Source organism: Onychostoma macrolepis, chromosome 01 (assembly GCF_012432095.1).
Source record: "Onychostoma macrolepis isolate SWU-2019 chromosome 01, ASM1243209v1, whole genome shotgun sequence".
NCBI classification, from domain to species: domain Eukaryota; kingdom Metazoa; phylum Chordata; class Actinopteri; order Cypriniformes; family Cyprinidae; genus Onychostoma; species Onychostoma macrolepis.
In genome coordinates this window covers 19,039,550-19,063,607 of record NC_081155.1, presented here as the reverse complement: position 1 = coordinate 19,063,607, position 24,058 = coordinate 19,039,550, and the positions used below count along the sequence as shown (strand labels likewise).

The following is a 24,058-nucleotide window of genomic DNA, read 5'->3' as shown; positions in this document are numbered from 1 at the left end:
GTTTAGGTTTCTTTTAATTGTTCATAACAAATACCATAGTTTGAAGCCATATGGTTTTAAACTAAAGATACACGTAATTTGGTAAATGTGCTAATATAGATTGTGGGAAAAGTAACTAGCTTTGTTCCAAGCCACTCTGAATTTCAGCTGTTAGAATGATTAATGAAGTCTTGTTTTAATTTGGACTTAAAACAATTCGATTTTAACCCTAACCACACTTTACAAACAGGATGACATATCATTTTCTGTATCTTTCTTGTGGTTTATGACATGGCCACAAAACAAATATAGTAAAAAATAAATAAAAAAATAAAAAAACTAAGAATCAATGGGAAAAGGGAACTTTTTACAAAACCTGTCCTGCTAATCACAAGTTTAGTGACTTTTTTTTTTTTTTCCAATGTGGTTTTGAGATGCTATCTCTGAGTCTCCACTGAATGCTGAAATGTTAAAGCGAAAGTCTTGATCTTAAATCTTTCTCTCTGGCCAATGTGAAGGGGAAATGTTATTTAATGCTATTTAAAAATGTTTTCCAATGTTGTCCAAAGTCTTTATAAAGATACTGTACCAATTTTCAAAACAAAGATGCATGTAGTTTGTGGCCTTCACACCTAAAGCTCTTATATGTGTGTATGAGCAAACCTACTTCCTTTGGCCAAACAACTTCCTGCTGCAAAGAGAGCATTGTCACGACTCTGATCTCAGAACAGACTTTGGTGTCTGAATGGTCCGCTTCAATGACAAGAAAATCTGATCCCAGTACAGCAGCCAGCAGTGAACCTTTTGATATAGAGAAGGAAAACATAGAACAGTCTCATTTCACCTGAATCGCAAGTGAGAACAAAGACTGCTTTCTGCTTTGCAAAAATTTCTCAATTCTTCATCTCGTTTAAAAATGGCCTTTATTGGCTAAGCATATTTTAGTGGGGAATTACTTTAACTGTATTTTATAGGCTACCAATAACAGCACAGATGGAAACTTTAAAAACCCACGCAAACTGGGAGTGAGCAGAAAGCGTGGTTTTACTTCCTTTGACTGGAAATCTAGCAATTGTTCAGAAATCAAGCAAACAATGGGCTATGACTACACATCCACAATGGTGTTCTGTTTAATCGCTCTAACAGGTAAAGTCATTTTACTATAAAAAGTAATCTTATTATAAAATAAGTGCAATCATGGCACCAAATATTTGCTTGAATATACTGTTACAAAAATATATATTTTGTGCAATTCTAAACAACAAGCTGCATAAAATCACTTTGTTTGTTTTCTGTCAGCTCTCCTTGTTTCACCCCTGAAGCATTTGGAAGCAGTGGAGTTGAAAGAAGTTAAACTTGGAGACACAGTGGCACTGATGTGCAACCTGTCTTTCTACTCTGAGATCCACTGGCTGAGGATGAGTGAGGGGCAGCCGATGGCTCTGATGGCCACAAGACTGAAACACACTGGAGAACTGTCTGTTGTCTGGAATTATAATGAAACTCATTTTGAGGGCTTTATCGAGAAGCAGACGACTGGACTGAGAATTCTCCACGTCTCCACCAGCGATCTCGCCACATACTATTGTGCAACATCATATCAAAATCACTTGAATTTTGACAAAGGAGTGCAACTATACAGTAAGTGTGAGCATTTCATTTCTAAAGAAATAAACTCAAGAAAAAAAGAAATGTCCTCTTACTTTCAACGGCTTTTATTTCCGGCAAATTTCTTAATGTGTAAATATTTATTTTAACATAAAGAACTCAACAACTGAGACATAACCTCAACTTTCGCAGGCATTTGACACAGAAATGTAATAATGAATTCCTGAAGAAAGGGGGGTCAGTACACTCTAATAAAATGCAGGGTTAAATACAATAGGTTGTTTTGACCTAGAGGTTGGGTTACTACCCAGAAGGTTAGGTTAAACATTTAACCCAACCGTTGGGTCAAACCAAACCCAATTGCTGGGTTGACCATATTTAACCCAGCATTTTTTTAGAGTGTATGAAAAGTAGCAGTGAGTATCTTGGATGCCCCAGCTGCTTTATGCACAGTGCATCTCATCCTCATAAACTGCAGCAGATTTGCCATTTACCACAGCCGCACAGAAACACCCTAGCAACCACCCCAAGTAATCTAGCAACTGCATAGCAACATCCTAGCAGCCATACAGAATATCATTCTGTTTTTCTAATAGACTGCATGACCTTCAAAACCAATCAACTTTGAGCTTTTAAACTGAAAACCTTTGAACCTAAATCTTTTAAGACTACTTCAAAACTGTGTGGTCAGGCTTTCTCAAGCCAACATCAAAGTTTGTCTTGAACATTTTTATCTAGTTAGCCTAACTGTGACCTTAATTTCCTGCCGTTTTAAGGACTATTCCACACTGAAATAGTTAAAAAGTAATATTTTTTAAACCCTTGCCAATATAGATTATTTTTTCCAATATTTTATGGATTACAAAATTATATTGAAATTCAAATTATCTTTGGATTACAAAATTATATTTAAAATACAGTATCCTGAAAGGTGTTTTTTTTTTTTTTGAGTTTATTTCGGCATTATTATTAGAAGTGTGATTCTTCTGCTCATCTTTTTTTGTAGTCTTTTCAGAAAACCAGCAAAGTAAATACAAACCCTTTGATCGAGTACAAGGTAAGCATGAAAAATGTTCTAACACAATAAAAAAACACAATAAACAATATTTTACATATATGTATAAAATATCAGTTTTTTTGTACAATGTAAATAAAAATAGAAAAACAATCTGTCTGACTGAACTTTCCTAAAAAAACAGGTCCCGATGGTCTTTCTCTTCATTACAAAGTATTCATAGCAGTGCTGTGTTTTGGCCTTCTGGGAATGTTAGTATCTGTTTTAGTGGTGCATATGAAGACCAGGAAAAAAAACAACACCTCCAGCAATGAAGAATAAAAGAGAATACAGCATACAAATATTTAAAAAGCATGATTGTTGTTGTTCAAATAAATATATGAAACTCCAAATTTGACAGATAATGGGCTGTTTTTGGCCTTTCTTTGGATATGAGAAAAGGGAACGAGGATGGATATACAGTCATGGCCAAAAATATCGGCACCCTTGGTAAATATGATCAAAGAAGGCTGTGAAAATTAATCTGCATTTTTAATCCTTTTGATCTTTTATTTAAAAAAATCACAAAAATCTAACCTTTCATTGGATAAAAGGAATTTAAAATGGGGGGAAATATCATTATGAAATAAATGTTTTTCTCTAATACACATTGGACACAATTATTGGCATCCCTATAAATTCTTATGAGTAAAATATCTCTGAAGTATATTCCCATTCATATTCACAATTTTGAGCACTCCAGGGTGATTATGAACAAGAAATTATCCAGCCATGGCTTCCTGTTTCACAGAAATATAAATAGGAGGGAAAACAAAGCCCAAATTCCTTAATCATCCATCACAATGAGAAAAACCAAAGAATACTGTATATTTCTGATGTGCAGCAAAAGATAATTGAGCTTCACAAATTAGTGAAGTGGCTTAAAGAAAAGAGCTAGAGCAGTGAAAATTCCCATTTCCACCATCAGGGCAATAATTAAGAATTTCCCATCTACATAAAATGTTACGAAACTGCCTGGAAGAGGACGTGTGTCTATATCGTCCTAATGCGCGGTGAGAAGGAGAGTTTGAGTGGCTAAAGACTCTCCAAGGACTACAGCTGGAGAATTGCAGAAAATAGTTGAGTCTCGGGGTCAGAAAACCTTAAAAACAAATTGTCAAACAGCACCTACATCACCACATGTTGTTTGGGAGGGTTTCAAGAAAAATTCTCGCTCATCCAAAAACAAACTCCGGCATATTCAGTTATTAGACACGACTAGAACTTCAAATGGGACTGGCTTCTATGGTCAGATGAAACTAAACAAATGTGCTTTTTAGCAGCAAACACTCAAGATGAGTTTGGTGAACACAGGGATAAAAAGTACCCCATGTGTACAATTAAATATACTGCTGTATTTTTGATGTTGTGGGCCTATATTTCTGCTGGAGGTCCTGGACATCTTGTTTAAACACATGGCATCATGGATTCTATCAAATACCAACAGATAAAAATCAATAAGTGACTGACTCTGTTAAAAATCTTATAATGGGCCATGTTTGGATCTTCCAACTGTACAATAATCCAAACACAAACCTCAAAAACAACACAAAAATGGGTCACTGAGCACAAAACCAAGCTTCTGCTGGCCATTCCAGTCCTCTGACCTGAACCCTGTAGAAAATGAGTGGTGAACTGAAGAGAAGAAGCACCAACATGGAGCTGTGAATCTAAAGGGTCTGGAGTGATTCTGGATGAAGGAATGGTCTCTGATCTCTTGTCAGGTGTTTTCTAACCTCATCAGGCATTATAGGAGAACATTTAGAGCTGTTAAACTAGCAAATGGAGGTTTCAAAAAGTATTGAATAAAAGGGTGCCGTTAATTGTGGCTAATATGTATTAGAGAAAAATATTTATTTCATAATGATATTTCCCCCCATTATAATTTCTTATTATCCAATGAAAGGTTAGATTTTTGTGAATTTTTAAAATAAAAATCAAAAGGATTAACAATGCAGATTAATTTTCACAGTCTTCTTTGATCATATTTACCAAGGGTGCCGATATTTTTGGCCATGACTGTATATGTATACTTTTAAGAAATACAGGATATTTATAAATCTATACAAATCTATAGGCAAGTCTAGCATTTTAATTGTTAATTAAATGATTAAATGTTTCATGTATGTTTATTTTTTATTCGTTTGTTTCGTTTTGGAAATAAAACAATATTGTTTGTACCTTTATGAAAAATGTGGTCTAGAAATTATTGTTCTTTATTTTTTCCCACTGTTACTCTCATTTATTTATTGTTTCATAGTTCCATAAAAGCAACTGGCATGCAATAATTTTGAAAAAAAAAAAAACTTTTTTATTTGTTTAATATTTTGAAATTAAAAGTATACAGTTCACTTTATGGCTCAACTACTAATCCTAACCGGGATAAAAGAGACAAAGACATTTAACCCTGTCAGAGAGATAGACATATTAGAATAATTAGCTATATAGTGCAACTTCTGCATATCAGTCATGTTACAGTGCTTGGTGTAGACTTATTTCACATAGGCCGGTTTCACAGACAGGGCTTAGACTAAACCAGGATTAGGCCATTGTTCAATTAGGAAATTTAAGTAATTTTTATTAACATGCCTTAGAAAAAAACATTACTGGTGTGCATCTCGAGACAAAACAAAAGCACTGATATATTTAAGATCAGTCAATGTAAATTTCTTTCAGCTCAGATTTACACTTTAGTCTGGGACTAGGCTTAAGCCTTGTCTGTGAAACCGAGGGATAGCCTAATAACAATCCCTGAACAGCATTTATGTGGGCAGTGTGGGAATAAAATACGAAACGCATATTCAGCATTTCAAAATAGCATCAATCTTTTAAATTGCCAGTAGGGAGAAAACCATATTTAAAAAAAGTTGGGCAAACTTAAAAGTTTAAGGCAACCAGCTTCAGCAGATTTTTGAGTTTTCTCAACTTCTTGTTTTAAGCTCATACAACAAAAAGTTGAGAAATAGGCTACTATTAAAATGTGGTTCAAACGATGGCGATGCGACCGTGTTCGGGGAACTGTCGCGACTTGCTGGTTCGTTTCCAGAACAATGCATCGTACTGTTGTGGTTAATCAGCGAGTTACGTCGTTGTTCGGGAAACGCACCCCAGCTCAGCTGTACATATTTATGTTTTCTTGTGTTTTTTCCAATGTTTTTTTTATTTTTTATTTTCTTGTTTGCTGTTTTTAATCATTAATTGAAGACATTGTTTGTACTACTTGCTCACGTTTAGGAAAACAGTGAATGGAAGATGGTAAATGTACTGGAAAACCCCACAAACTCAAATAAACAGTTTCAAACTGGCAAGTATCATGGCACCTTTTCAACCGCATGAAAATCTTGCCAGTGTTGTGGTTATGATCATTGCATATATTTTCTGAAATGTTTAGGTTTCTTTTAATTGTTCATAACAAATACCATAGTTTGAAGCCATATGGTTTTAAACTAAAGATACACGTAATTTGGTAAATGTGCTAATATAGATTGTGGGAAAAGTAACTAGCTTTGTTCCAAGCCACTCTGAATTTCAGCTGTTAGAATGATTAATGAAGTCTTGTTTTAATTTGGACTTAAAACAATTCGATGTTAACCATAACCACACTTTACAAACAGGATGACATATCATTTTCTGTATCTTTCTTGTGGTTTATGACATGGCCACAAAACAAATATAGTAAAAAATAAATAAAAAAATAAAAAAACTAAGAATCAATGGGAAAAGGGAACTTTTTACAAAACCTGTCCTGCTAATCACAAGTTTAGTGACTTTTTTTTTTTTTCCAATGTGGTTTTGAGATGCTATCTCTGAGTCTCCACTGAATGCTGAAATGTTAAAGCGAAAGTCTTGATCTTAAATCTTTCTCTCTGGCCAATGTGAAGGGGAAATGTTATTTAATACTATTTAAAAATGTTTTCCAATGTTGTCCAAAGTCTTTATAAAGATACTGTACCAATTTTCAAAACAAAGATGCATGTAGTTTGTGGCCTTCACACCTAAAGCTCGTATATGTGTATGAGCAAACCCTAATCGCTCTAACAGGTAAAGTCATTCTAAAACAAACTTTAAAAGCTAAAATAAGTGCAATCAGGGCACCAAATAATTACTTCAGTATGTATAATATATATATATATATATATATATATATATTGTGCAATTATAAACAACAAGCTGCATAAAATCACTTTGTTTTGTTTTCTGTCAGCTCTCCTTGTTTCACCCCTGAAGCATTTGGAAGCAGTGGAGTTGAAAGAAGTTAAACTTGGAGACACAGTGGCACTGATGTGCAACCTGTCTTTCTACTCTGAGATCCACTGGCTGAGGATGAGTGAGGGGCAGCCGATGGCTCTGATGGCCACAAGACTGAAACACACTGGAGAACTGTCTGTTGTCTGGAATTATAATGAAACTCATTTTGAGGGCTTTATCGAGAAGCAGACGACTGGACTGAGAATTCTCCACGTCTCCACCAGCGATCTCGCCACATACTATTGTGCAACATCATATCAAAATCACTTGAATTTTGACAAAGGAGTGCAACTATACAGTAAGTGTGAGCATTTCATTTCTTGTGAAATATGGGAAAGTTACTATAGTGATTATTTTGCTTATCTTTTATTTATTTTTTATTTTTTTTGCAAATCAACAAGGTAAACAAAACCCATCTGATCATGTACAAGGTGAGAGTAAAAAGCTTTTTTCTAAGGATTTGCAAACCCTCATTTGAAGGCCTGCTTCTACTGATATATCTCTGTTGCTTGTATGAAATAAATCTAGCATTAAAGCATTTAAAATTTTTTTCCTGGCCCTCAAATTTAATTCTTATTTATTACTTCTTTACGTTATTTCAACAGATTTGTCAGGAGGAGAGAAAAAAACAGATTTATCAGGAGGTTTTAATGGTCCCTCTGTACATTACCAAGTTTTTGCAGCAGTTTTGTGTTTTGGTCTACTGGTAATGTTACTAGCAGTTTCTGTGGTGCACATTAAGATCAGGACAAAAAACATCACTGAAATATAACAGAAATATTGCGATTCACCATAAAAGTATAACATTGCCCTGTCATATTGTGGTAGGAAAGATGGCCATGATGAGGATTTGAGAACTTTTTATTATTATTTATTATTATCATTATTATTATATATATATATATATATATATATATATATTTTTGCATTCATTTACTTAATAAAGAAGGTGAAGTGAAGATCATTTTGTGGGGAGTAGCTACAAATTAGTTTGCTTTGCAGCTTTTGTTTCTTTAAAAAAAGTAATGTAGTATTGTATGGCATACACATAACACCTGAAGGCCAGGGAGGCCTAAATCTTTAATAAAGCTAAAAAATAACAAACATGCAAGATATTTGGTCTTTGTGTCTTTCTTATAAAAGCAATTTAATTAATGTGTGTAAGGCCCATGTTCATTAAGATCGGTGGTTATCAACCTATGCTAAGGTTCCTGTACATCTCAATAATAAAAAAAATCCTGCTACCCAAGGCCCCCTAGCGGCCGTTCACCCCTCACTCAGAATCTATGCTCAGAATAAAGATGGCGGTGTAACTGTGAGCTGCTTCGACCGCTGTGAGCTGCTTCGCGAGCTGCTTCGACCACTGTGAGCTGCTTCGACCACTGTGAGCTGCTTCGTGAGCTGCTTCGACGTCCGAACTCTCTCGGAGTTAAATGCCAACGTCTGATCGATTAATAGGCCTATAAGTAATTATTACCTTCGATGGATGCTGCTCTTTGGAGTTGATAAGTCGATGGACTACAGTTTAACACATTGTTATTCATTTTCGACTTAAACGTCGCGCGTTAACAGGTTGTCAACAGAATTCCAAAGAATAAGTGCTTTCGGAAAATTCCTGTAGCCTGTAAAACTCAAAGCAAGACCAGAAAAGGTGTGTAAAGTCTCTTATTTATAGTGGGTTTTCATTTGAACATTTTCAACATTGTCATCTAAACATATCTGATGTAAATCAGATATTAGATAATGAAATATTTGATTTAATATTTTTCAATATATTTTACTGTTTGTGTATTAAAACCAGTTTTAAACTTGTGCTTTAAAGTTTTAAGTGCAGTCAAAGCAGTGCCAAAGCAACAACTTTGTGTTTACGTACTGGAGAATACAATAATAATAAAAATAAATAAATAATAATAATTCAATAAAGAACAAAAACTCATGAAATAAAACATAATAAAAGAAGAATAGAAGTTGGATGTATTATAACAAATAATTTATTACATAATGAAATTCACTTTTTAACAATTTAAAAACACATTTTAAAACGTTTATAAAATACATTATTTATTTATTAATTATGAAGTTAATTAAAATTTTCATATTTGTTTTGTTGAATGTTGAAATGAACTGTGTAACAGATGAATGATTGACTGGAGGTGCTTCGCTCGATTTGTTTTATTTTTATAAATTTTTTTTTTTTTAGACTGGTCTGGACTGGTCTGAACCAGCTATGATACCATTTGGCCATGCGCCAACCTGGAATCTATCAGGGGTCCACGGTTATTGTATTCTATTCCTCCTTGGTAAGATGTCAATTTCTTTTCTTGGTGAATTAATATATTGTGACTACAGTTCTTGATAACTTCCAATAAGCAGTGTGATCTGTCCTCACAACCACATTTTGCTGCTCATTGAGCTCTGTTCAGCTTCGCTCCTCATATACATATTACTTAAAAATTCCTTTTTTTATCCTCTCTTCCCTGCTAGCTCCCTGTCTGGGTGGAATGTCAGTCCCTGTTGCAGTGAAAGTGAGGGATACTGCAATTATCCCTTGCTACAAGACATGTGATGGGGATATTTTATGGGCATTAAGAACTAAAAATGAAAAGGTGGATGTCCTACGATGTGTCCAAGGGAAATGCACAGAAGAATTCAGTTTTAAGAACAGAGTACACCTCTCCCATGAAAAGATAAAGTCTGGAAAACTGTCTCTAATAATATCTCCTGTTCTGTACAATGATGAAGGCTGGTACGAAGCCATGTGTGGTTTAAACTTACTTTGTAAATTCCACTTGGAAGTTTTTGGTACGTTCTTACTTCAGTTAAGCATAGTATTAGATCAAAACTGTAGTTAGCTTATCAGAGTTAGATGTGATCTTATTCTTTGTTTTCTGTCTTTTCAATGTTTAGTACCCACTACTGTGAATGTCTCAGTCCGAGGTAACGTCACGCTACCCTGCTACGCACGCACAGAGAAACAGATCTCTGATGACGCTGTGAACATCCTATGGAAGAAAGATGACCAAACAGTGTTACAAATTCAAAAAGGAATTACGACATATGGCTCCGGTTTTAAATGCAGGGCATCAGTTTCACTACATCATTATAAGGATGGAGATCTTTCCCTTAACATGCTCGGGGTCATCACATCAGATAAGGGATTGTACCGGTGCTATCACAATACAGATGAGGAACATGGTTATCCTGGTGCTGTCACACTCAATGTTACAGGTTGTTATTTTTTATATAATTTCTTTTTTTCTCCATAAAAGAAAGATTTGTTTAACTAAAAGGTGCAATTCTTTCTTCAGCTCATCAAAAGCTCTGTGTAAAAGAGTTTGGTGATAATCTCACCCTGGACCTGTTCGGCTCTGACTCTGTGACGGTAACTTTCACTGGTTCTGATGCAAAGGAGATCCAGGTTTGCAGTGTGACAGGAAACAACACTACATGTTCCCTCGACTATAATAACAGAGTATCTGTCATGAATTACTCCCTCGTGCTGAGAGGATTAACATCCTCTGATGGAGGGACATTTACTGTGAAAGACAACATGGGTGAAGTCATTAGCATCAACACTGTCACTGTCAAGGGTAAGTTTTAAATCAAATGTCATGGACTGCTCGTGACATTAGCGATAGTAAAAATCATCTGCTTAAATTGAACCCTTCCAATTTTAAAAAGTAACACAATATGCTTTATTTTATTCTTTTGTAATTGTTATTAAAATATCAGGAGAGTTTTACGCTATTGCAGCAGATAGAGATCCATCCGTGTTAGATATAGCGTTGGTCGTTACAACAATAAAAGTTAGCAGGTTATCTCAGACATACTGATCTCTAGAGAGAAAGCAATTTTACCTGTCCTGCTTTCTGTGGAATAAAGTCCTGGTCAGATGTATTACAGTAGGAAGGCTACTTACAGTTCCTGCAATAGTGTGTTTAATTACCCACCATATTCCTACCTAAAATTGACATCTGCACTGGACAAAATATTTAGCACAGCCTTTTATGCTTAACTCGTCCTAAAATATGAAACAAATGTCATAGGAAGCATTAAATTGAATTACATTGTTACAACACAAATTTTATGTTTTAATACAAATTATAAGCAAACTGTTTGTATTTATAGAAAACTGTTGTTTAAATTAATGTTTTGCAAGAACCTTATAATTGCAAGCAGAAAATGACTTTTTAGAATTAGACGTTTCTATCTGCATTTGACCTGTTCCCAAAATCCCCATTTAAAAATTTGAGAGGATTTTGATATTGTACTTTTAGAATACATTTAGTGTCTCTGTCATTTTCTTGTATGAAAGTTACTTGTTTCACATATCATTTTTGCTACATGGAATACAAAGTCTTTGAAGCTCAATAACTCAAAACTGCTCAGATTGCAGATAGAACCTTATAATTCCAGGGCGGCGATATGTACAGCCAGACACATACCCTTTCAAAGTATTCAGAGTCCCAATATAGCACCACCCATTTATGATTTTAATAAGAATAATATTTACACTGAATATTATTATTGCATACTGTTTTTTTTTTTTTTTTATTGAAGTTTTTCAGTTTGCTTAAACTTTTGCTTTGAGAACTGTGCTCCTCTCTGTGTCATCCACAGGTGTGGCCTGGAACCACAGGTGTGGCCTGGCTCTGTTAGCATTGCCTGGCTTAGTCCTTTTCATCGGCCTGTTCGTTTGGTGTAAATATTATAGAAATCGCTCTTATAACACCAGAGAGTCTGCTGTGGTTATAGGGTCACCACAGAGAGAGTCTGCATATATTGGATTGCCACAACAAGAAACCAACCCACATATCTCAGGGGATCTTGAAGATTATCCAGACCTACCTGTAGAGGAGACCATGCCTGTGATATTGACCACTGAGAAGCAGGACAACATTGATGAGGAACAATCTATGTTACCTCATTAATAAGAATGAAAGAAATTATATGGAGCATTGTTTTTTAATTAGTTTAAAAGTCCAGTCTGAATGAAAATGCTCCATGTAAACACCTCAATCAGAATAAAAATGCCCAAACCAATTGAAATTTCAATTGGGTTACTTGCTCAGAATTCTCGTCAGTACACATTTAGTTTTGGGCACGGGAATGGCCATTTTTACTACTTAATTAATATAAGCATAATGCTTATATGTGCTTGTCATCTCCTAACTACCCAAAAAAGAAATATTAAGTCTGCTGTTTAAAACGAAGAAAAGGAGAATGGTTAGTATGCAAAACATTGGGGAACTCTGTATATTAATGCAGTGTGAGCATGTCAAAAGATTAAATCTGATTTGAATCTTGGGACATATAAACTCGCACATCAACCCAATTTATCAATTTATTTAATGTTCATGTAAGCACAATGTTTGGATTCAATGATTTCATTCTGACTGAAACAAGGGAGCTAATGAACTGCTTTAGTTTTCTTCTTCTGCTGTACTATATACTATGCTAATGTTTAAGGGTGCTCTTGGAGTAGCTGTACACTTGTGCCAGTGAAGTTATTTATTTATTTTAAACCACAATGTGGACCAAAGTGCTGTACAATACAAAGGTACACAGACATAATTTACAGAGGGATAGTGAAAATGAACAAAACAAGTGAGTGTTTAGGGAACTGTGAAATGCACTTAATGTAAGGGATATTACAGATATTTAGACACGGATAGCTCATTCCAAAGCCTTGGAGCTGCTACAGAAAATGCACAGTTACCTTTACCTTTCAGGCAAGACTGAGGGACTATAAGACAGCTGATAATTTCATTGAAGTGACCTCCAAATTTGATGCAGGCTAATTACATCAAAAACATACTCTGGTGCTAAGCAATCAGGCTTTGAACATATAACAACTCTTTGTAATGAATTCTGTATTTCTAATAAGAAAAGGAATTACATATTGTTTAGCTCAGGAATGATTATTTTAGTGAAAATACATCTGTACTACTGATACGGCTGTTTCTGTATTGTGCATTTTCCCCCCTGAAAGTGCTGTTTGAATGTACAATCATAAAATGAGGAAAGTTTTTCACACCAGTTTTTATGGTGGCTTTTTGTTACCCACAAAATGCCTGTTGCTGGTACTGTGCTGCTCCTTTTTAAGCATTATTCTGCACTTTTTCTTGCTGCTATTATTTACAACTATTATTACAATTATTTGTTTGAACTGTATCTTTAAATGTCTTGTTTTATTAACTTTTGTATCAAAATTCCTATTATGTGAATGTGCCATAGTGACAAATATACCAAACAAATTCAAAGCATTCAGAGATTAAAAGGTACAGTATATATATATATATATATATACATATCTGCTAAACAAAATGTCTTAACTGTTTTAAGAAGCCATCCATCCATCCATTGCAATGATCTTTTGTGAATCCAGTAACAACAAACATGAAGAAATTATGTGAAATGTGTACTTGTTTATTCAGGAAAAAATAAACAATTCCAGTCAAAAGTTATATGATTCATCATCATTCATTTTATTTCCCACATTTTAGAATGATGTTAATATTACCAAAAGTGTGAAAATATGTCAAATCCAGCATAAGTCATGACCACAAATTATTCAGGAAATCAAACCGTTTTAGATTCATTAAAGTCAATAAAATCTGATATTAACATGTCATAAATGTTTACGACCTGTTTTGCATAATTGTAATTTAACCTATGGATTTACAGCATTGCTTATACATTTTAGCCTTTAAAATCTTCGAAAGCTAAAATCCCCAGATATTTTTTTTTTCTCTGTCCATATTTAGAAATATTTTCAACATTTATTCAATATTTCAACAGTTTTTCTGCTTTTATGGCATCATGGCCTATGGAGCTGACATTTGTTGACTACATGACCATGCAAATGATCTAAGACCTAAGACATTCACACCAGGATCAAACCATGTTTCCCTATAGGTAATGAGCAAAACTATAGCTCAGACCACATCTCTGTTTTTGTATGTCTGCGCAGGCTACGGAGTACACAATGATGTCATGTGACGTATGTTGTGTGTACATCTGTGTATGTTTAGTCACTCTGAGAGCTCCAAAATCCTTAACTCAAATGACCACAAATTCTGCCAAAAGATATCCTTGTGGTAAACTTGAAAATATCTGCATAACAAAAACATAACATAACATAAATGCTTTCAAATACCCTGCTGGTAAACACAGCTGGATTAGTGTTGAACTCCGATTGGCTGAACTAGATCATTCAGCTCAATAAAAAAGCTTTGGAGATCTATGTTGCACTGTACATGTCAGAGCAAATCACGACTGGAGCGAGAAACAGGTGGGTGCCAGCATGTTTGCTACTGAGACATAGGAGTAAAAATCGGTTTATATTTATGCAGCATGATTGTATGTATTAGTATAAAATTCAGACTTTTTAAAGAAATTTAAAATATGCTGTTTTTCAGGTTGCAAGATGAAGAACTTTGTTATAATCTTTATGGTTCTGACCGTAATTGCTGATGTGAGTACACTGATTTCATCTAATCATGTTACTTTATATTCTTTTGGTCACTCATGATTTATCAGTTCATCCACACATGCTTTGATCACTTTGATCCTTCCTTCTCTTCTAGATCACCTCAGCTAAGGTAAGACCATTCATATCATCAGAATTGTTAAGTTTGTTAACATTGGCACTTTAAGCTGTACTTGTTTTTAGAAGCTGGGACTTATCAATGGTGGTCTGGTTACTGGTATAAATGGAGTTAACCCTCTATTGGTGGGTGGTCTGAATCCACCTGTGCTTTCGGGTGGTCCTGCTGTTGTTGGACAGCCTCCATTAGCACAGGTAGGAACTGAAGATTTACCAATTAACAGTTCACCCAAAAATGAAAATTTGCTGAAAGTTAACTCAGACCATCAAAGATGAGTTTGTTTCTTTATAAGACCTGATTTGGAGAAATGTAGCATTACATCACTTGCTCACCAATGGATCCTCAATAGTGAATGGGTGCCGTCAAAATGAGAGTCCAAACAGCTGACGAAAACATCACAATAATCCACACGACTCCAGAACATCAATTAATGCCTTGTAAAGTGAAAAGCTGTGTTTATAAGAAACATATCTGTTAAGGCGTTTTTAAACCGTCACTTCTGGCTAAAATAGATCCATAATAATGCCTCCAGAGAAAATATCCATTCCCTCTTGTGGTCTCACTCACTCAGCTACGTTTTGAAGCTGAGAACATCTTAATGCTGGATTTGTTTATTACAAACACACAGCTTTTCACTTCACAAAACATTAATTGATGGATTGGAGTCGTGGATTATTGTGATGTTTTTATTAGCTGTTTGGACTCTCATTCTGACGGCACCCATTCACTGCAGAGGATCCATTGGTGAGTAAATGATGTAATGATACATTTCTCCAAATCTGTTATGATAAAGTGACAAATTCATCTATAGTAAATCTTGGAATGCCTGAGGATGAGTAAATTTTCATTTTTGGGTGAACTATTCATTTAAGCACTTTGTATATCCCACTAAAAATAATGTCCTACACAGACAAATACTAACTCTTTTGTGTCTGACAGATTCTGCCTGCTGCTGCTCTTCCTCCATATGTGCTTCGGCAGCCACCTGTGGCCTCAGTTCCCTTCAGTCCCTCCAACATCGGACCTCAGTTGGCTTACCCTTTTGCTTCACTTAATGGGGTATTTGTTCACTTTCATTCACAATGTTTGTGTAACAATACACATTTATTTCTGTCTGAATTAATGTAATTTGGGATGTTGTTTTGTTTGGACTGCTCTGATCAACAGGGACTGCTGTATTACATTGGTGGACCCCACAATCAACCAGCAATAATCCCCCTGCAGCAACAAGTTGCGGTACAAAACAACCCTTCTAGTTGTTAATACTATTCTAATGCTATAAATTATATGTATGGGCTATGAATACGTTCATGAAGCTTATTCCTAATGCTTTTAGGCTGGACAAGGCCCCGCTGGAAATAATCAAGCTGTGCCGCCAGGCTCACTGACTAGATTTAAGGTACATTTTATAAAGCAATTACAGGCAAAACCATTGTTTTTTTTAAGGCCAATTTTTGGCCAATGATCCAAAATCTTCTCTGTAAATACCTTTAACTTTATCCTATTTACTTGTAGTGTATTGCCTAAAACTAGTAATACCTAACTATAATTGATATATATGTTCTTAGTAAAACATGTACTGTAACTTCATTATTTAGCAAAATTCAGTGTTTATGCAATATTCAAAAGGCAGAATTCCTGCCATCCACCTTTCTAACAGTGCTAAATAATTTCTTCTCAGCGCTCCTTCCTCAGAAGGACCACTGCAAGACCACCTGTCTCTATCACCCAGGTTTGTAGAAAAAATAATTTTGTATCTTTCTAAAATCTATTGAGTGGTAGCCTGCATTATAATATAATTTATCATTTGCATATTACAGATGCCAGCTCAAGTCAACCCTGCTGTGTCTGGAAACCCTGTTGGGTAAATCTGAGTGATGCATGTGTTGAAATAGCTTAGGTGTGTTTTATACATATGTTGACACAGTTATACACTGATTTTAATGTACAATAATTAATACTCTTGCTGAGAAGCTGATTGAGTTTGTTTCTTTTCACAGATACTTTCAAGAGATCTTCTCTTCTATGCAATACATGTCATTTTAATGTAGAATATACAGAATCACAGCTAAGTAAAATAGAGTAAACTGTCTAATGTTTTGTTTTATACTGACAAATTCTCACTATTTGTAACAAATGTTTATACTGAATACTGAATAAAAGTCACTAGTTTGTTGCAACTGTGAATATTTTCTCCTTTGATTTCACCCTTAAGCATATGATAATATTATGACCACACCTGTTTCTTTGTTCATTGTGTTATATTGCCATCTACTGGCAACAGTGTTCTTGAAGTTAAAAAACAAACAAACAAAAAAAAAAACATTTATGTAATTATTTAACAATGTAAATTTATGAAATTAATAATATAATCATGCAATTAATACTATTATGATAATCGTCATTATCTTCATTATTACTGTACGCATAGTCATATATTTGTGTTGTCATATTTTCACACTGAACTTCCAAATTAATATAGAAATAACATAAAGATGGTATATTTTAAATTTGTTTAATCGCATCTTTTTACTAGCCTATTTTTAATGAAGAAGTATCATTGATACAAATAAATATAAAAAAAAAAAAAAAAAAAACCCTAGCTACATATACTGTGCTGGGCTAACTGAGACTTGTCATGGCACTTGTATACTGCTGCACTCTCGATGGTCTTATTGCTTCTATTGTTCTCATATTGTACGTCGCTTTGGATAAAAGAGTCTGCTAAATGATTAAATGTAAATGTAAATGTTACTGTTGTCTCTATTAAATCCATTTTTTCCCTTTAATTTTAGCCATTAATTATAGCCATTTAATATTACAGTATAATTGATTATTTTTTAACATTTAATAGGCTTTGAAAAATATAACAACTTTTTATAAGTGAACTTAAAACAATCTTCACATAAACTATAAATTGTATGCATAAGCTATATTGATTATTCTTTATTCAAGCTACAAAAGTTAATCAGCGAGCAGAGCAGTCATGTGATTTCTCTTTTTCTTTAGTTCTTTGATTTACATCAATTATTATCATTATTATAGCCTATACAAAAGGAGAGCTAAAGTGAATGAATGAAGCCATTAGAGAAACCAGAGAATGCAGTTATGGAAAGAGTCATTTAACCACCTGAGTAAAACCAATAAAATTCACGTGTATTTGGCCCTTTTGGCCTTCCATACAGCGCTGACTTTACACTGACACATGTTTTCCCCCCGATTTTATCAATGGGAAATTTATCTAGCATTATATTTATATTATTTTGTCGTCATTATTTCGTTAAGGAGTTAAAAATGGTTCTTATCAACCTTGATTTACATTCTATCACATTATTTTGACAGTTAACGTTTTGGGCGGGTTTTTGTGAGCTTTTGGGCTGGAAATCGTCCATCCAATCTGGCAACACTGATCAGAACTTTCATCCGAGACTGCATCCGGACACTCGTCAACAACAAAGGCAATGCAAGTATAGTACATTTCACTAAACAAAACAGAGGTTTAGTATAAGCTCGCGTTTCCATGCGTTTTTAGATGCGAATTGTGAACACTCCATGTTTTTAAATTGTATGTATTCTGCCACATTGATGTCTCTGGGCTAAGACCCGGGTATCCATTCACCCTAGAACCGTCCCTGCCTAGAATCTGTATATCTAACGTCACAGACATTCAAAAAGACGAACTAAGAACTTGACCTCTCAACATAGTTATTATAGTGTTAGGGGCGGGGCCACTCTCGGTGGCTCCTTTGCGTCATCGAGCCACCGTTTTAGCCCCGCCCAAACAAAATCCTGAACACACAATCGGTGAAAAACTGCTTAACGGTTTAACTCCACAATGGACTACATAGTTCGGAGTCTTTGTAATGTGTTTCAGCAATACATTTCTAACATTTGTAATGTGTTGTAATGTGTTATCTTTAAGGGATATCCTACCAATCTGGACCGTTTAAAAGATAAAAGACAGGATCGTATTAGATATAAATAGATTTTGATTAAATAATTTAACTGTGCTCTGATTTCGGAGTTGCAGTGATATAGCCTTCATGTCATCTCCCTCAACAGGTGCAATTCACGTTTTGAGAGTTAAAACACTCTCCACTCTTTACCATGTAACTTATATTTAGGCATTATGATCACTTACAGTTATACATTCAAAATCAGATCCGTTATCGGGCTAATGAATCTGTCGCTCATGAATCATCGTCTGTCTGCTGATCCCTATAGTGATTGGCTAAAAGTGCGTCCGCGACGTCAACATCAGCACCAGATACTATGTGTGTTTAGTAACGTTGTGATGACTGATTGGATGCATGCAGTAGTCTATAAGTGAGGTGATATTAACTAGTGATCTATCATAAGCATGCATAAAACAGTATACAATACACAAAACCATATACAAGGAGGTAGCCTAGTAATCATACACAAAGACATGGGAATATGCATGATAGGAAAGCTATAGAAAATTTTGTCTATGAATTAATGAAAGAAGTCATTTCCTATGTGTCGGTTTTAGAGAGAATCGAGTAGGGAGGAAGATTCTCTCTACATACTTTTAGGTCATAAAGTTGATCTGGTCTGGCTGAAATGTTCTGGTTGTCACGGTAACCCGGGGGCCTGGAGTCATTCACAGACATACTGGCACCCAGTGTGTGTATTGGGTGAGGGGTCTGTGTCTATTTGTTAATCTAATGACTAATTGATTTTGTTAAATCAAATTAAAAATTGTGTGTCTGATTGGTCCAAATGCTACATATATATGTATATATATAAATAATAAACAAATAAAGACATCAAGCTGCTCAGATTTGTTGGTATTTGATCATAATAATATACCATTTAAAAGTTTATGTCAGTAAGACATTTATTCAGCGAGGATGCATTAAATTGATCAAAAGTGTCAGTAAAGACATTTAAAATGAATCATGTACTTTTGAACATTTTGATACATTTTGACTTTTAATACAGTAGTCATCAAAAATCAAGCAGCACAACAGCTTTATTTATTTATTTAACAAACATTTCAAATGCTTTTTAAAGGATCATGTGACACTGGAGTAATGGCTGCTGAATATTTATTACAGAAATATCATTTTAAAATACAAAACAGTTATTTTAAATTGTAATAATATCTCATTACTGTTTTACTGTATTTCTGATCCAATAAATGCAGCCTTGGTGACCATAACAGACTTCGTTCAGAAAATCGCACAGACCCCAAAGGGTATGTGTATGTATGATTCACTATGGGTATTTTCAGGAGTTTGCAAATGGTTTGTGTCACAACTATTGTGCTTATCAAGGACAGAATATAAACATTTTTATCATTGTAATTAAGATAAGCGTTGAACAAATGTTGTTAACCTTCTAATGTAAAGATGTTCTGATGTCTCAAAGAATGAATGAATGAATGAATTAATAAATAAACAAATACTCCCAGGTATAGAATTAAAAAATTCAAATAAATACACAGCTTTGTTCTGCCTATAAAAAGACTAAAATCGGGTTACATAATCACACATGCTGGGTATTTAACCAAGTCTACATAGCTGTTGACTAGTCTGAAGTAGACATTAAACGTTTTTTTTTTTTTTTTTTTTAGATATTGGCTGATTGTATTATAATGCCATCTACTGGACTCTTAAAGTTCCTGAACAGTTTAGAAATGAGAAAGGTCACTACAGCTGAGGAAACACAAACCATTTGAGTCTGGTTCTTCTGTCTGGGATACTCAGCCCTAAACCGTGTAATTACTGAGTGGAGATGACCACACTAATTGCCATAATTACTGTTTTGTAGAGAATGATTCAATCTTGTTTTTTCATTCTCAGTCAGACAATAATTTGTCTCTTTACCTCACAGAGCAAACAGCTCTCCATTCAGCCTGCTTATTAGTCTGTGACAAAGCTCAATCCTGATCTTGGCACTGGTGCATCTGTTCTATTTCTGTTAAGCATTAAATGTTTTTAGTGACTTTGTATAATATGATAATGATGTAGTTCTCATCTCATCAAACACACATACTGTACATATACATACTCAAACCCAGACAATAAATTAATGAAAACAATTAGCAGCTCATTTGACAGTAATGATACGTCTATATACGATGCGGTATAGACAAATTGAGACACATGACACATTGTATGTGTCACAACCACAACCTGATATTATAAGAGGGCATGCACCAGTTTAAAAGCAAAGGGGAAAAGACGCTAATAGTTTGCACTTCTGCTCTGCCTTGAATGTACTTTTATTTTCTCTAATATTCTGCATTTATTGACTGTAGTATTAGTGATATATATAGACATTACCAGTAAGGAGTCTTTTAAAATATATATCTAAATAGTTTATTTATAATGACTGTATCTTTCTGGTTTTAGTATATGTTCATTCTCATTGATTTTTCTTCCACAGATTACCAAGATGAAGTTTCAGGCCATCTTTTCCATGGCTGGTCTTCTCAGCATTTGCACTTGTGCTCCTGTAAGTCTTCATTGATAAATTCATGTTTTCAGTTTGAATCTATAGTAACAAAACTGTTTGTGTTTCACAGATCTACCAGCCACAAATTGGAATAATTGCAAGTAACAGTAATGAGGTATGTTTCTTATGAAGTTTTGTCACAAATTCTATACTAATTATTATATATTAAATTCTACCTTTTAAAAGGTTGGGGTCAATAAGAGGTTTTTTTTTTTTCTCTTTTGCTCACCAAGACTGCATTTATTTGATCAAAAACACAGGAAAAGCAGTAATATTGCAAAATATTATTACAAATTAAAATAATTGTTCTCTATTATAATATCTTCAAAGCTGCATTTTCAACATCATTACTCCAGTCTTCAGTGTCACATGACCCTTCAGAAATCCTTCTAAAATGCTGATCTGCTGTTATTTCGAGATTCATGAATTAATAGAAAGTTCAAAAGAACAGCATTTATTTGAAATAGAAATCTTTTGCATAAATGTCTTCACTGTCAAAAAATATATGGTATGTGTATGTATATGTAGTACAGTTTTGGTATAACATTTTTGTTTTCAGTTATATATTCAGTTGTTTTCTGTCATGCTCACAACTGTTACTTGTTCCTTCTTTGTAGGTTTTGCGTCTCAATGGACTCACGCTGGCGGGTTTGGGTTTGGGTTTGGGTCCAGCACAGGTAAATCAACTTCCAGTCATTGAAAAAACCCAAAAACAAACTAATATGTAGATAGCTTGAACATTTAAAGGTAAAATCAGGAATAACATATGACAGAGATATATAATTTCTTAACCTGAAACAAGGAATTACTTGGTATCTTAATATGGTGTTCTGTTGGTAGCCTATAGTATGGTGCTTATATTGCATGTGGCTCATTTGAATCTCTGCTTTCTTTCTCCTCAGGGAACTGCATTTTTCCCTCCCTTCCTGATCCAGCAGCAGCCCCCACAGGTGCTGAACTTTAACCCTGCGATGCAGGGACCATTCCTGCCTCCTCAAATAAACCAGCTGAACCCAGCACAGTTGCCCCCGTTGCAGCAGGAGCAGCCTATACCTGGCATCATTCCCAACAACGGCTTACCAGCTCAGAACCTTCCCCCGGTATACAGACAGACTTCTAAGGGAACATCATGCCCTTGTGGATTTTTATTTATTTTTTGGTCTTTATCCACAAGTTTTTTTCTCACAGATTTTTTTCTGGAGAGTAAAAAGTCATATTTTGTTTTTAGGGCTTTCCATTCTTCCTGACTAATCTATATCCAATGAGGAACACTCCTGTAAGACTGACACCAAACCAGAACGCTGGCCCAACTGTTCAAGCCCAGGACACCATGCAACGAATGCAACCAATGCAACCAATACAACCAATCCAGGTATCGTAAAGCCTTTTCTCACAGGTAAAAATGTGATTTTTACAAAGAAAAACATTAAATGAAAAGCATATTATCTCCATTAAGGAAACAACAAATGTGCATTTCTATCTGATATATCTCAAAAATATTACATGTATTTAATATTAAAAATATTTAATACATATTTATTTTAATAAATAGTTTAATAAAAATTTAATATTAAATTATTAAATTTAATTATATTAATCACATTAGTCTGATGTGGTTTTAAGGGGCTTGTATTTGAATTTTCTTTTTTTTCCTACAGTTTTAAAGAAAATATTTCACATTTTTCAGAACAGGGGGAAGCCAGACCCGAAGGTAACGTCTGCTCCTGATTACCGTGGCGATCGGCCCGGCCCTGGAACTGGAGAGGTCTTTTCAGAAGTTATCTTTTGTTAACATGCTGTTAATAACCAAACATGACAAAACATGACTGGGTTGAATAATAACCGTAGAATTTGTAGACAGTTTGTTAACCAATCCTGTCTCTGACAGGGGCATCCTGGGTTCCCATTGTTTGAGCCATAGTCTCAGAAGATTTCATTAAAAAGGTATTAAAAGTTTTCTAAATTGTATATTCTGATAGGATATCATACCAATTAATTGATCAGAATGTACATTTGTTGTTGGTTTTCCAGATATCCCACCATGGAGACCCCTCACAGAAGACATTTTTGTTCAACTTGGACATATCCACATGTTACCAAATAAATAAAAGATGCTCTATTTATTTTGTCTAAAGTGATTTTTTACTCCTCCTGAAACTTGATTAGGAGCAGTGCTCATATGTATTAACTATTAAGAATACAAGAATACACTTCAGTGACAAAATGATCAAAGTCACAATGTTGATGCTGGAAATTTTAATTAATTTATTTAACTTTATTTAACAGATTCTCAACAGTAATGATAACAAAAAAAAAAAACAACAACAGCAAATTAAGAGTGAAAATCGATAAATATGCATTGATTAGCAATAAAATAACAACAAAAAAGTCTATATGACACATTTAAATTCTATTGCTGAATTATATAATAGCTGGATGTACACCTGTGGAACAAAAGAAAAAGAGGTTATTCAAAGCCAAAATAAAGTTTTTAATTAAACTAGGTACAGCAATCTGCCTTACCAGTGTGATTTTTGTACATGGTCCTTTTCTAGTTTGTCCCATGATCACTTTCAGACTCCGCCTGGAGAATCAGAGTCAAAAGCAATGTTGAATAAATAAATAAATAAATATAATAAGAAAATCTAAAATGTATACTCAAATACATCAAAACCAGTCACTCTTAACTTGGGAACCAAAATACTGACCTTCATGAATGCAGGAAGCTGCAAAAACAAGCGGGACATTCAAAAAACAAACAAACAAAAAAGAGAATGCAGTTAGATGAAAAATGATTTTAGGTACTGGCAGATGTCTATAATGTAACTAATGTGATATTATATTCCTGATTACTTACAAGCTGTGTAATGCCATATTCAAACGAGATTTTTTGCTGTGGGGAACAAATATACAGTAGACTGTTGTGTTGTTTAAAGAACAATATTTAGCGGCCAGATATGCAAGGTTATTCATACTCCAGTCTCCAGATGAAGATGATATGACTTACCGTTGCAGTTGGGTTGTAAATGAGCTTCACATAAGGCTGTTAGATATGGAAAGAGTATTTACAGATTTG

At 34.4% G+C, this 24,058-nt stretch overlaps 5 protein-coding genes across 9 annotated transcripts; all 5 read left to right on the top strand.

Annotated features, from left to right (window-relative positions):
* Positions 1-96: 96 nt before the first annotated feature.
* LOC131540161 (contactin-3-like) lies at positions 97-3,084 on the top strand. Its single transcript, XM_058774678.1, has 4 exons — positions 97-1,125; positions 1,279-1,620; positions 2,594-2,644; positions 2,787-3,084. Exons 1-4 carry the CDS (start codon positions 1,074-1,076, stop codon positions 2,921-2,923), a joined length of 582 nt encoding a protein of 193 aa, XP_058630661.1. The 5' UTR covers positions 97-1,073; the 3' UTR covers positions 2,924-3,084.
* A 2,549-nt stretch (positions 3,085-5,633) lies between these two features.
* Positions 5,634-7,922, top strand: LOC131543751 (uncharacterized). Its single transcript, XM_058781497.1, has 4 exons — positions 5,634-5,709; positions 6,732-7,187; positions 7,291-7,320; positions 7,495-7,922. Exons 1-4 carry the CDS (start codon positions 5,634-5,636, stop codon positions 7,659-7,661), a joined length of 729 nt encoding a protein of 242 aa, XP_058637480.1. The 3' UTR covers positions 7,662-7,922.
* A 256-nt stretch (positions 7,923-8,178) lies between these two features.
* Positions 8,179-13,340, top strand: si:dkey-22i16.9 (uncharacterized). Its single transcript, XM_058779452.1, has 6 exons — positions 8,179-8,540; positions 9,090-9,189; positions 9,374-9,691; positions 9,797-10,117; positions 10,198-10,479; positions 11,510-13,340. Exons 2-6 carry the CDS (start codon positions 9,117-9,119, stop codon positions 11,818-11,820), a joined length of 1,305 nt encoding a protein of 434 aa, XP_058635435.1. The 5' UTR covers positions 8,179-8,540; positions 9,090-9,116; the 3' UTR covers positions 11,821-13,340.
* Positions 13,341-13,942: 602 nt separating this feature from the next.
* Positions 13,943-16,670, top strand: scpp9 (secretory calcium-binding phosphoprotein 9). Of its 3 annotated transcripts, none has more exons than XM_058787679.1 (10): positions 13,943-14,183; positions 14,311-14,366; positions 14,479-14,493; positions 14,568-14,693; positions 15,439-15,558; positions 15,667-15,735; positions 15,836-15,898; positions 16,181-16,231; positions 16,320-16,363; positions 16,500-16,670. In XM_058787679.1, the coding sequence occupies exons 1-10, from the start codon at positions 14,135-14,137 to the stop codon at positions 16,543-16,545; spliced, it is 639 nt and encodes a 212-aa protein (XP_058643662.1). In that variant the 5' UTR covers positions 13,943-14,134; the 3' UTR covers positions 16,546-16,670. The 3 variants fall into 3 exon arrangements, with proteins under 3 accessions (XP_058643662.1, XP_058643652.1, XP_058643671.1); XM_058787669.1 differs by having other exon boundaries at positions 14,565-14,693; XM_058787688.1 differs by having other exon boundaries at positions 14,565-14,693; positions 16,320-16,399; positions 16,500-16,637.
* Positions 16,671-17,776: 1,106 nt separating this feature from the next.
* Positions 17,777-23,093, top strand: odam (odontogenic, ameloblast associated). 3 transcript variants are annotated; one of them, XR_009273097.1, is made up of 9 exons: positions 17,777-17,962; positions 20,914-20,982; positions 21,053-21,097; positions 21,600-21,659; positions 21,885-22,082; positions 22,211-22,354; positions 22,675-22,747; positions 22,871-22,926; positions 23,014-23,093. XR_009273097.1 is itself a non-coding variant. In XM_058789171.1 (9 exons), exons 2-8 carry the CDS (start codon positions 20,923-20,925, stop codon positions 22,901-22,903), a joined length of 618 nt encoding a protein of 205 aa, XP_058645154.1. In that variant the 5' UTR covers positions 17,777-17,962; positions 20,914-20,922; the 3' UTR covers positions 22,904-22,926; positions 23,014-23,093. The 3 variants fall into 3 exon arrangements, 2 of the variants coding, with proteins under 2 accessions (XP_058645154.1, XP_058645164.1); XM_058789171.1 differs by having other exon boundaries at positions 22,670-22,747; XM_058789181.1 differs by lacking the exon at positions 17,777-17,962 and adding an exon at positions 18,816-18,825 and having other exon boundaries at positions 22,670-22,747.
* The last annotated feature ends 965 nt before the right edge of the window (positions 23,094-24,058 follow it).

Bases quoted from the DNA above. Each gene is read 5' to 3' on its own strand.
- LOC131540161 (XM_058774678.1), top strand. From the start codon at position 1,074: ATGGGCTATGACTACACATCCACAATGGTGTTCTGTTTAATCGCTCTA. The intron at 1,126-1,278 runs GTAAAGTCATTT...GTTTTCTGTCAG, and splicing joins CTGTTTAATCGCTCTAACAG to CTCTCCTTGTTTCACCCCTG. The intron at 1,621-2,593 runs GTAAGTGTGAGC...CTTTTTTTGTAG, and splicing joins CAAAGGAGTGCAACTATACA to TCTTTTCAGAAAACCAGCAA.
- LOC131543751 (XM_058781497.1), top strand. From the start codon at position 5,634: ATGGCGATGCGACCGTGTTCGGGGAACTGTCGCGACTTGCTGGTTCGT. The intron at 5,710-6,731 runs GTTAATCAGCGA...AAGTGCAATCAG, and splicing joins CAATGCATCGTACTGTTGTG to GGCACCAAATAATTACTTCA. The intron at 7,188-7,290 runs GTAAGTGTGAGC...CAAATCAACAAG, and splicing joins CAAAGGAGTGCAACTATACA to GTAAACAAAACCCATCTGAT.
- si:dkey-22i16.9 (XM_058779452.1), top strand. From the start codon at position 9,117: ATGATACCATTTGGCCATGCGCCAACCTGGAATCTATCAGGGGTCCAC. The intron at 9,692-9,796 runs GTACGTTCTTAC...TTCAATGTTTAG, and splicing joins ATTCCACTTGGAAGTTTTTG to TACCCACTACTGTGAATGTC. The intron at 10,118-10,197 runs GTTGTTATTTTT...TTCTTTCTTCAG, and splicing joins TGTCACACTCAATGTTACAG to CTCATCAAAAGCTCTGTGTA.
- scpp9 (XM_058787669.1), top strand. From the start codon at position 14,135: ATGTTGCACTGTACATGTCAGAGCAAATCACGACTGGAGCGAGAAACA. The intron at 14,694-15,438 runs GTAGGAACTGAA...TGTGTCTGACAG, and splicing joins GACAGCCTCCATTAGCACAG to ATTCTGCCTGCTGCTGCTCT. The intron at 16,364-16,499 runs GTAAATCTGAGT...TTCTTTTCACAG, and splicing joins GTGTCTGGAAACCCTGTTGG to ATACTTTCAAGAGATCTTCT.
- odam (XM_058789171.1), top strand. From the start codon at position 20,923: ATGAAGTTTCAGGCCATCTTTTCCATGGCTGGTCTTCTCAGCATTTGC. The intron at 22,083-22,210 runs GTATACAGACAG...TTTTGTTTTTAG, and splicing joins CAGCTCAGAACCTTCCCCCG to GGCTTTCCATTCTTCCTGAC. The intron at 22,355-22,669 runs GTATCGTAAAGC...CACATTTTTCAG, and splicing joins AACCAATACAACCAATCCAG to AACAGGGGGAAGCCAGACCC.